The 12,156-nt window shown below is 36.2% G+C and overlaps 1 protein-coding gene across 1 annotated transcript in view; it reads right to left on the bottom strand.

Moving 5' to 3' along the window:
- ADAMTS6 (ADAM metallopeptidase with thrombospondin type 1 motif, 6) overlaps positions 1-3,902 on the bottom strand; it is a 14,788-nt gene extending 10,886 nt beyond the window's left edge. Inside the window, 3 exon segments of the mRNA XM_006878417.1 lie at positions 1,065-1,090; positions 1,093-1,428; positions 3,806-3,902. Of these exon segments, the coding sequence (XP_006878479.1) occupies positions 1,065-1,090; positions 1,093-1,428; positions 3,806-3,902 (459 nt within the window).
- Positions 3,903-12,156: the final 8,254 nt, after the last annotated feature.

Consider the following 12,156-nt stretch of genomic DNA (forward strand, 5'->3'; position numbering starts at 1 on the left):
TTTGAGTTGTGGTGTTGGAGGAGAATACTAAAAGTGCCATGGACTGCCAAAAGAACCAATAGATCTATTTTGGAAGAATTGCAGCCAGAGTGCTCCTTGGAGGCCAGGATGGCTAAGCTTCATCTCTCATATACTTTGGACATATTGTCAGGAGAGAACAGTCGCTGGAGAAGGATGTCATGCTGGGTAAGATGGAGGGTCAGAGAAAAAGAGGATGATCCCCAACGAGATGGATCAGCCAGGTGGCATCGTTGATAACATCAAGTGTGGCAGCAGTGATGGGGTTGGCCCAGGATCGGACATTGTTTCGTTCTGCTGTGCATGGGGTCACTATGAGTCGGTTCCGACTTGATGGCACCTGACAACAACAACAATAGTAAAAATTGGTCTCCATTTTATAGTTCCTGACATTCTTTTCAAATTTAACACTTATTTAAGCCAAACTCTAAGTATTATTTTTTTATATTGAAGTATGAATGAGGATACGGGTTACGGTAGAACAGATTTAGGTGTTCAGCATAAAACATGCACTCGTAGATCCATGTTTTTAATATTTTTCATCAATTTTTATATAAAAGTAAAGAAAACTTATTTCATAAAGAGGAGACACTGGGAAAACATTTTGTTTCAACTGTAGATTATAGGTAATTTAAAACTATATATCAAAGAAAAGTATTGTACAAAAAAACTAAAGAGTTTGTCATTGATTTCCCATCACAGTGCACACAGATCCCTAAATGTTCCAGCATGGCCTCATCTTATTTAACCATAAAATATATCTTATTGGAACAGAAAAACATGTCTGAAAGGAAGCCTGAGGTTTCATTTACTTCTGTACTAATAATATAAAGCTTTAAAAATTGTTCTTTGAAAAGTCAATACAATCTCTTTAGTACTATCAACAGTTAAAGTAGGAAAAATAACAAATAAAAATTTTGTACTATTGACGTCCTTATTTAAATCATATCTGCATGTGTATATATATTTTTTTTAATCAGAGGAAAGACAAATTACACTGTGAACTTATTTCCCAATCAGAAATTTAAAATAGAGCATCTACTTACCAACCCAACACAGTTGCTTAAAGCCACTTAGTTGTACTACGTTGATCTTGCAAGTATCCTGTATAGTGACAGTTGTCTAAAAAATCATGTTTCCACTGGGGTCCATCTTTCCCCCAATATTCTACTGTAAAATGTTTGGACACAAAATCTGTGTTGAGAGTCAAGTTTAGGTGAAAGTGCTTGCCATAGGCTGAAAGTTTAAAAAATAACTTAGATACTGCCTGCTGTGGATCAATAGGGTCCATACTCCGTCTTCTCCTCGAGTGTTTAGCATTTTTCACAGTAAAGCTGAGAAAAGCTCCATTTTGATCAACCCTTATTGGAATAGTTAGCTGGTAGTGTTCAAGATAAGTCAGGAATTCCTCTTTGTAATCACAAGGCAGAGAATCCAGAAAAAACACATAGAAAAAAAGAAAACTTAACAGAACAAAGAAGTAGCAGTATAAATAAAAACCATATTAGATAAAACTATGCTTACCATTATATGTGAGATAGGGACAAAAATTATGTTATGTCAAACAAAAATAAGAGTAAAATTTAACACCTGAAGACTAATCAAGTTCCAATTATTTCCTCTCAAAATGAAATTATGTGTGGCTTTCCTTTTTAAATATAATTTTTAAAACATGGATTCTAAGAGCTAAACTCTATAGGAAGTTAGGATATTTTACAATGAAATTAAAAAAAAAAAAAAACAGTGAGAACATATGTTCAAAAGAAGAGCATTTAGCTCAGAGAAAATCTCTTCATGAAAAGTTATCCAACAGATTTCATATGGAATTTCTACAGGCTTGAAAAAATTATTGTTTTTAAAAAATCATTCCAAAATGACACAGTCACTTTGGAAAACAATCTGACAGTTCCTCAAAATGGCAAACACTAAGTTACCATATGTTCTGACAATTCCACTGCTAGGTAGATATCAAAGAGAAATGAAAACATAAATCTGTACAAAAAGGGTTACATGAATGTTCATTGCAGCATTATTCATAATAGACAAAAACAGGAAACAATCCAAATGTCCATGAACCAATGAATGAATACATAAAATGTGGTATGTTCACAAAATGGAACATTACTCAGCAACAAAAAGAGCTGCAGTACTGATAGAACTCCACAGTGTTTGAAATTCCTAATGATTGCCTCCATAATTAAAGTTCATTATAAGGCACTTAACAACAAACAATGACAAAAGGTCATTATGTTCAGTAAAAGCCGTCACTCACTAAAGACCACATATTATATCATTATATTCATATGAAATGTCCAGAAAAGACAAATCTTAACAAATAAATACATTTGTGGTGGCCTAGGACTGGAGAAGGGCAAGGGTTTGGAGAGAATTTGGGAGTGGCTACTAATGGGTATGGAGTTTCTTTTGGGGATACTGAAAATGTAAAACTAATTGTGGTGATGGTTACACAGCTCTATAGACTTACTAAACATTGAATTATATATTTTAAGTTGGTGAATTATATGGTATATGCATTATATCTCAATAAAACTGTTGTTTTAAAAAAACACAAAACATGAGCTAGACAGAAAATTCAGAGGACTAGTAAATGTTTTCTCTCACTTAGATGTCCAATTATCCATCTAACTATTACCCACCTACTCCTTTAGGCTGGGTCCTGGTGTGGTGCTGTAAGATAGGCACTGGACTGCTAACCACAAGGTTTGTAGTTCAAACCACCAACTGATCTCCTTGGGAACACTATACAGGATCACTATGAGTCAGAACTGACTCGACAGCACACAATAACGACAATCTTGTTAGTTTACACCTTCTTTTAGCTCATCTTACTACTAAGGAAAATCAACTATCTCCCAGCTGCCTTATTTTCTGTACATGTGTTTACCCATAAATATAAATTCTCATGAAGCAATAACCAAATAGAAATAATTTGACAGACAGGATTTATTTCACTTCTTATAAATGAAAGTTCATACTAAAAGGCATGGCTTTGTTAATCTGCTTGGAGAGGCACACTTTGTATACATGGACTTCTAGGCATATACATCAAATTATAATAACCTTGAAAATCTGGCTTATCACCACCAGAAAGTGATTGCTTTTTGTGATTACATTCATAAGAAGTAGATAGCCTTGTCCATGGAAACAAAGAGCCATTAACTCCTGGGAACTTCTATTAAAATCTTTTCTATGATACAAGATTTAATTTTATAGATTAAAATTATAGTGGACTAAGGATTAAAGTTTACAAGGCTGAATTTCTCAAAACTCTTACGTTTTCACCTAAGGTCAAAACCATCCAAAGTGATTCTTAGATCAGAATTATTAAGTTTGGGAAAATATTCTTTACAAAGATCCCTTACTGGGAGGGTTCTAAATATCAAAATTTGTCTGGTTTCATCCTCATTTATAGCATAAACTGTTGGATTACTTTAGAGAATGACATTGCTCATAGCTTCAGCAACTGAATAAGTCTTCTATTAAAGTTTAGGATTCAGTATAAGAAGAGGAGGCCTGGGATGGATCATCTTCTGTGAAACACCAGTCAACTATAAAATCCACTGAATGTTGATCACTAATAGAACAAGCTAAACATTTATGAAACCAACAATGAATTGACACTATAGGTGTCCCTTCCTACAATAACATATCCCAAATAAAATGTCCATCCAAGCTAAATGTTCTGAGTGCTTATTTTTGGAGATATAGAAACATTTTTTTTTCCTTTTTTATTTTTTTTGGTCCATTTCAAAGGGAGGAATCCTACCTTAAGAATTGTATGAAAGCCTGTGGTCACTACGAAATTCTGAAGAAACCATGATGATGCTCAAAATCCAGGTCAGCGTCTTCCACAAAATTTCCATAATTTGAAAAACTGGAGTGTTTTGTTTGTTGTTGTTTTTTTTTTTTTTTTTTTTTGAGGACTACCTATGTGCTAGAGAGTCAACACCATACCAAAATCGAAGCATACCAATTTTATTTCTTTAATAATTCTTGAAAATCTGTTATTAGATGTTCTACTGTTTAACAGGTACTTTCCCCCAACATCCTGTACTTTCTTCTGTATCTGGATTCATTGTCTCAATCCAAAATGAAAAAAATAATGATGGCAAATTTTTCATCAACAAAGCATTAGGCTGATTAGGTACTAAAATATGATCATTATTTTAACCTGGGGGCGGAAGTAAGTTAACTAAAAAAGATATCCTGAATGTACAGATCTACTACATACTATTGAATACCTGCTGAATATATTGACTGTAGACATAAAATACAAAGTAAATTAATACCATTAATTATATCATTATTGACCTCTATAGTTTAAACATTCACAAGGCTAAACACAGAATTATAAAATTTAAGTATTTGGCAGCATAATGTCAGAACTAGTTAACAATAAAAAAAAGGAATGTGACGAGGAATCATAAGTCTTTTTTTAAAACCTTGAGGAGACTAGCGGGTGGATGCAGACAACTAACATCCTTTGGTAACACAAAAGGTAAAGACTGTCTTCACACCAGAAGTTCATTGCATGTAAGTGATAAACAGTATGTGATCCCACTCTTCAACAGACTTGTCAGCACACTCGGATTCAGAGATTGTTTGTTGCTTTATGAGGCACCAATCATTTTTTCTGACAAAGTTGAGTTGATCTACGATGAAAGACTGACATTCAGAAGCTACCTGTGAACACTGAGACAGTAGCACAAACTAGACTTCTAAATATTTAGTCACATTTACTCTAACCCTTGACTTAGCAGAAGGTCTTATGAAGCAATTTCAGCTATCTCAAATGCATCTAAAAAATAAAAAAATAAATGAATCTCAGCAATCACAATAGAGTTCAAATCCTTGCTCATATACTTTACTTTAGCATACAGACTCACACAGTGTCCATGAACGCATTCACATTTTATACAAAACACTAACATGCTTGATGCAATGCAGTGAAATATTTACTATGCCTTTTCTAGCCATAGCCTTTATAACTCCCACCAAATGATCTTTTCCTGATTGGTCTGAGTTAGAGAAGGTAGAAGAAGATGCTGTTGTAGTATATGATTCACTTGTAAGTGGTTCTTAACAGGGATAATTGTGGTTGGTCAATTTTGCTGTCCCGATGGATATACAATGAGCCATCTCAAAAGCAGGATGGCAAAATCTCACTACCAACAAGAAAGGAGAGAGAAGAATGAAACACTTCCTTTGGTCCCGAGATCTTTGTGCATTGGGCCTCCCCAGTGCAGAGATAGAAAGTTGTGACACAAGAGGAGTGGCAGCAGCAGAACCAAGAACCAGAGCACAAGAGAGAGTACAGTTGGCTTCCCAGCCCATGGAACAAATAAGCCTGAGTCCCTTGGGGCGGGAGGCTCACTTGCAGAGTGAAGTGCCTCCATGCATTTAACTAGGGAGGTAAGTGTGCTGACCCACAAAGCTAGAGCTAAGTGCCTTTGAGCTGAGGCTTACAGCAGAGTGGAGCGTTCTTTGGGTATTTATCACAGTGTTCAAAGAGCTTTGTAATATTGTCTGAACAAAACAGAAGGCAGCCCAAGGAGAGGGTCGGGTGTACCTGTAGGCATGACTGAGAAAAGGCTTGTCTTGACCAAAGAACTGTGCTTTGGGCACTTCTGATCCTGTTAACTTTCCTAATAAACCCCATAATCTTGAGCATAGTCTGCGAGTTCTGTGTGATCATTGCAATGAATTTTCAAACCTAGCAGAGTAGAATGCTATGGGAGGGATGGCTGATGTCAGAAATGGTGAAAAAGTTGGATGATGGAGACATGTCTGACCTCAGCCTCAAAGGAGTGCCCTTGGGCTAAAACTGGTGGTGAATCTCCTACTCCTCTCTTGTGAAGTCAGAGGAGGTCAGATGCTTCCCCCAAGCTGTTTTCCTACTTGGCTACCTGATTTCCCAGCACAAAGCACATTAGAGGAAAAAAATAACAAAGCATATTAGAAAGCATAGAAATAGGCTCATTAATAGCACAAAAGTAACAAAAAACAAAAAAAGGAGAAACATTAAAATATAGTGTAAGAACGCCAAGATATTACAGTGTAAGGAAGAAGTTCTTTGAAGAGATTCTACCGAATATATCAGTAACCCTAAAGGTTGGCAGCTATAACACCCCCCAGCAGCTCCGCAGGACATTGACTCCTGTAAAGATTATACGCTATGTGACAATTCTACTCTATCACATGGTGTCACTAAATAGAAATGAACTCGACAGCACCTAACAACAGAAACAACAGTGAGTGGTGTAAGTTTCTGGGTGGTACAAATAGATAAGTTGCTTGGTTGCTAAGCAAAAGGTTGGAGATTGGCGTCTGGAGGTTCAAGTCTACCCAGAGGTATTTTTTAGAAAGACCCAAAAAGAAATGAAGAAGAAAAGAAAGCCCTATGGAGTACAGGTCTACTCTGACACACATGGAGCTGTCATGGATCAAAATTGACTCAATGGTAGCTAGCAACAACTAGAATTGTGTGCATAACTATGTGATATCCCAACATCTAATATTCATAGTACTATGTCTGAGTCAGAAATAAAAGATTAAATTATTTATAATAAACAAATTACTATTAAGATAAAAAGTACATAAATAATATTAAAGAGTTTCATCCCAAATTCATAATACAAAGATTATCACATAGTAAATGTTCACTACATCTTTTTGGATTAAAAAATGAAGAGTGGTTTAAAAAAAAATCATTTCTGGTATATAAAATGGCATTTGTAGTTAATTGGGAAGTTAACTTATATGGAAACCTTTATTCCCTATGGTGCAAGAAATGTTGGTTATTACAACATATACAAGAATCATAACCATTTAAAACTTCTTACATCTGTCTCCAAGTTATCAAACAGCTAAATTTTTGAGAAACTAATTCATTAATCAGCAAATACAGTCTTTGGTAGCATAGCATACAAGTTGGGCTGCTAACCTCAAGGTCAGCAGTTTGAAAGCAGGTGAAAGATGAAGCTTTCTGCTCCCAAACAGATTTACAGCCTCAGAAGCTCTATTCAGAGTCACTATGAGTCATAACTGACTCCATGACACATAATCACCACATGGTTAAAAGGTAATGTTATAACAAGAGGACAAGCAAAAATTTAAGTCATGGTCCTTAGACTTAAGAAGGTCATATTCTAAGTAGCAAAGATAAAATTCAAGGCAGTGTGATAAGTTCCATAATAAAGGTATGGAACAGCATTAGAGGAAATTAGATGAGAGTGATTACTCTGGGTCAGAAAATAATGGTTTATGGAAAGCTTCTGGGGAAAGTAGCACAGAGACAGGAAACTCACAAAATTTCACAAGACAATTTACTAGAGGTCATCATAACAAATAGAAAGGAGAGAATATACAAAATCTAGATTGCAAGAAAAACTGGAAAATAATGCATTTCAAAATGAGAAATAGTATTAGTAATAGTAAAATCATCAGAACATTGTTCTTGATGTTAAATGCCATCGACTTGGTTCTGACTCATAGCAACCCTATAAAGGATTTCTGAGGAACAGCTGGTGAGTTTGAACTGCTGACCTTGTGGTTCAAACCAACCTGGAGGTCAAACACTTACCCTATGGTGCCATACCAGGACTCCAAAATATTAATTTAAGAAAATTGTAAATTGTCAAAAATAAACTGTAATATATAAAAACTGATACCCACCTGGGGACTCAAGGAACACCACGGTCAATTGGCATAATATAGTCCACAAAGACAATGTTCTACATCCTACTAGGAAAAACAGCAACTGGGATCTTAAGAACTCATGAACAGCCATCTAAGGTGAAACTACTGGTCTCTCCATATGTGGAAGAAAGAAGAGTGATAAAAATTGAAGATGCTTGGAATCAACTAGTCCAATTGACCAAATGGAGCTGATGAACATCAGTCACCATGACTGTGAAACTAGAAAAACTAGATGATGTCTGCCTACCATTAACAACTACTCTGAAAGGGATCACATTAGAAAGTCCCAGGCAGAGTGGGAGAAAACGTGGAACAAAACTCAAAATTATTTAAAAATTTTTAAAACTTAGGTTTATTGGTCAGAAAGAGACTGGAGGAACCCAAAAGTATGGTCCTCAACCATCCCTCAGATCTGGAAAGGTACCAATTTCTGCCAAGCAGTAGATAGGCATAGAGGGGAGAAACCAACCCTAATAAGGTATGGTCACCACAGAAAAGTCAATCATTCAAAATCAAAAGGAAAACACTAACCTAAGGACAAAGTTGAGAAGAGATGGGAAGGTGGGAGGAATGGAAATAAGACCCACAGTGAGGAAGTGGGATAACTGTTGTTGCATGGAGGGAATTGCAATCATTGAGATGAAGCAAAATGTATCTTTTGTTGAATGTAAAAGAATGATCTTTTCCATAAAACTGCACTCAACTCACAATAAAAAGTTTTTAAAAAATCAAAACCCTAGGCATTAGTGAGCTGAAATGGACAGTATAGGCCATTTTGAATTGGAAAACTGAACTCCTGGCGTGGCACGATAGGATCAACACTAGACTTTGAACCATGTGGTAGACAGTTCAAACCTACCAGCTGCTCCTCGGAAACCCTATGAATGGTCACCAAGTGGTCACTGAGTGGGAACCAACTCGATGGCACTTAACAATAACAACAAAAACTTTGGAAAAATTGATGCATTTGAGTTGTGGTGTTGGAGAAGAATTGATGCACTTGAGTTCTGGCATTGCCAGAAAAGTAAACAGGTTTGTGTGGGAAGAACAGCTGGAGTACTTCTTACAAGCCAGGATGGTGAGACATCGTCTCCCATACTTCAGACGTGTAATTAGGAGAGACTAGTCCCTGGAGAAGTACATCATGTTTTATAAAGCAGAGGGTCAGTGAAAAAGAGGAAGACCCCCAAAGAGATAAACTGGCACCATGGCACCAGCAATGGGCAGGTGGACCAGGAAGTGTATCGTTCTGTTGTGCTTAGGGTTGATAAGAGTTGGAACCCTCTAGACTGCACCTAATAACAATATGGTTTATTATGCTGGGAATGAGAAACTGAAGAGGAATAGCATTGCATTCATCATCAAAAAGAAAATTTCAAGATTTATCTTGAATTTCAATGCTGTCTGTGACAGGAAACTATCCATACACCTACAAGGAAGACCACTTGATACAAATATACAAATTTACACCAGCCACCAAAGTCAATGATGAAGAATTTTAAGAATTCTACCAACTTCTTCCATTTGAAATTGATCAAGTATGCAATCAAGATGCAGTGATAATTACTGGTGATTGGTACACAAAAGATGGAAAAGAAGAGAAAGGATCCATAGTTAGAAACTATGGCCTTAGTGATAGAAATAACAGTGTAAATTCCATGGTAGTATTTTTCAAGACCAACAACTTATTCATTGCAAATACCTTTTTCAATAACATAAACAACTTTACAGTTGTACTTCACTAGACTGAATACACAGATATCAAATTGATTAGATCAATGGAAGGGACATTGGAGAAGCTCTATATTATTAGCCAAAACAAGGCTGGGCAGACTGTGGAGCAGACAATCAACTATATGCTGAAGCTGAAAAACACAAGTCTATGAGTGTCAAAATATAATTTTGAGTATATCCCACCTGAATCTAGAGACCATCTCAAGAACATATTTGATGCATCAAGTATTAGTGGTTGAAGATCAGAAGAGTTATGGGAGGACATGAATAGCATCATAAATGAAGAAAGCTAAGGTCACTGAGAAGACAGGAAACAAAGTGATGTCAGAAGAGACTCTAAAACTTATTCTTGAATGTAGATTAGCTCAAGGAAATGGAAAAAATGATGGAGTAAAATATCTAAACAGAAAATTTCCAAGGACAGTTCAAGAAGACAAAATAAATAAAGCGGTATAATAAAATGTACAAAGAATGGAGTTAGAAAATAAAAAAGGGAGAACACACTTAGCATTTCTCATGCTGACAGAGCTGAAGAAAAATTCAAGCCTCGGATTTCATTACTGAAAGATTATATAGGCAAAATATTGAACAATACAGGAAGCATCAAAAGAAGATGGAAGGAATACATAGTCACTGTACCAAAAAGAACTGGTCGACATTCAACCATTTTAGGAAGTAGTATATGATCGAGGACCATTCGTATTGAAGGAAGAAGTCTAAGCTGTGCTGAAAGCATTAGCAAAAAACAAGGTTTCATTAATTGACAGAAAACCAACTGCAGTGTTTCAACAAACTGATGTAGTACTGGAAGAACTCAGCAGTGTATGCCAAGACATTTGAAAAACAGCTAGCTGGCAAACCAACTAGAAGAGATCCATATTTGTGCCCATTCCAAACAAAAGTGACCCAAAAGAATGCAAAAGCTTTCAAACAATATCATTAATGTCACACACAAATAAAATATTACTGAAGATAGTTCAAAAATGGTTGCATCAGTACATAGACAGGTAGCTGCAAAATATTCAAGTCAGATCCTGAAGAGGATTTGCCACAAAGGATATAATTTCAGATGTCAGATAGATCTTGGCTAGAATCAGAGAATGCCAGAAAGATATTTACTTGTGTTTTCTTGACTATGCAAAGACATTCAATTGTGTGGATCACAAAAAATATTAAATAATATTGCAAAGAATGGGAATTTCAGAACACTGCATTGTGAGCATGTGGAACTTATACATATATCAAGAGATTGTTGTTCAAACAGAACAAGAGGATAGTGAATGTTTTAAAATCAGGAAAAGTGTGTGTCCTGATTTTATTCTTTCACCATACAATTGAATCTCTGAGCAAATAATCTGAGAAGCTGGATTATATGAAGAATAACATGACATCAGGTTTGTAGGAAGACTTATTAACATCCTGTGATGTGCAGATGACAACCTTGCTTGCTGAAAACAAAGCCCTTGCTGATGAAGATCAAAGAATACAGACTTCAGTATAGATTACAACTCAATGTTAACAAAAAAAAAAAAAAAAAATCCTTAACCTGGACCAATAAACATTATCATGATGAATAAAGAAAGGATTTAAATTGTTATGGATTTCATTTTACTTAGATCCATAATCAACACTCATGGAAGCAGTCAAGAAATCAAATGACATTTCATTAGGCAAATCTGATGCAAAAGACCCCTGGACAATAAATAAGGAAGATCAAAGAAGAATTGATGTCTTTGAAATGTGGTGTTGACGAAGGATATTTAAAGTACCATGGACTGCCAGAAGGACAAACAAATCTGTTTTGGAAGAAGTATAACCAGAATGTTCCTTAGCAGTGAGTATGACGAGACTTCATCTCATATATTTTGAACATTTTATCAGGAGGGGCTAGTCTCTGGAGAAGATCATCATGCTTGGTAAAATTAAAGGGTCAGTGAAAAAGAAGACCTCTGATGAGATGAATTGACACCTGGCTCAAACATAACAACAGCTGTGAGGAAACACAGGACTGGACACTGTTTCTTTCTGTTGTGCATCAGGATGGCACCGAACCACTACAACATCGTTATTAATCACAGAGCCCACTTGATGCAGTGGTTCAGCAGTCAAGATACAACAGTCTGCTTCCATTAAGATTTACAGTCTTGGAAACCCTGTGGTTGTTGGTGGTTATGTGCCGTGGAGTCGGTTCCGACTCATAGCGACCCTGTACAGGGTTTCAGAGGCTGTAAATCTTTATGGGAGCAGAAAGCCTCATCTTTCTCCCGTGGAACAGCTGGTAGTATCGAACTGCTGACCTTGCGGCTCGCAGCCCAATTCGTAACCACTACACTACCAGGGTTCTTCTGTTTTGCCCAATAGGACCGCTATGAGTCAGAATTAACTCGACAGCAATTGGTATTAGTAATAAGTTAAAGTAGAATTGGTTGTTGCGTAGAAGATCAGCAGATAATACCTGCAAAGGGTGTTTAAGGCCAGACCACTGTACTGCAAACCATAAGGTCTGCAGCTCCAGCTCCCCAGCCATTCTGTAGGAGAAAAACAAGACTTTATAAGCCTACCAAGATTTAAAGCATGGCAAACTTATACAAAACAATTAGACTGCACTTAACAACAACAGATATGTTACTTCTGTTCATCTTCATAACAATCTTGTGAAGTAGGTATTATCCTTGTAGAGGCCAA

This window comes from Chrysochloris asiatica, unplaced genomic scaffold (genome assembly GCF_000296735.1).
Source record: "Chrysochloris asiatica unplaced genomic scaffold, ChrAsi1.0 scaffold00126, whole genome shotgun sequence".
Lineage (NCBI taxonomy): Eukaryota > Metazoa > Chordata > Mammalia > Afrosoricida > Chrysochloridae > Chrysochloris > Chrysochloris asiatica.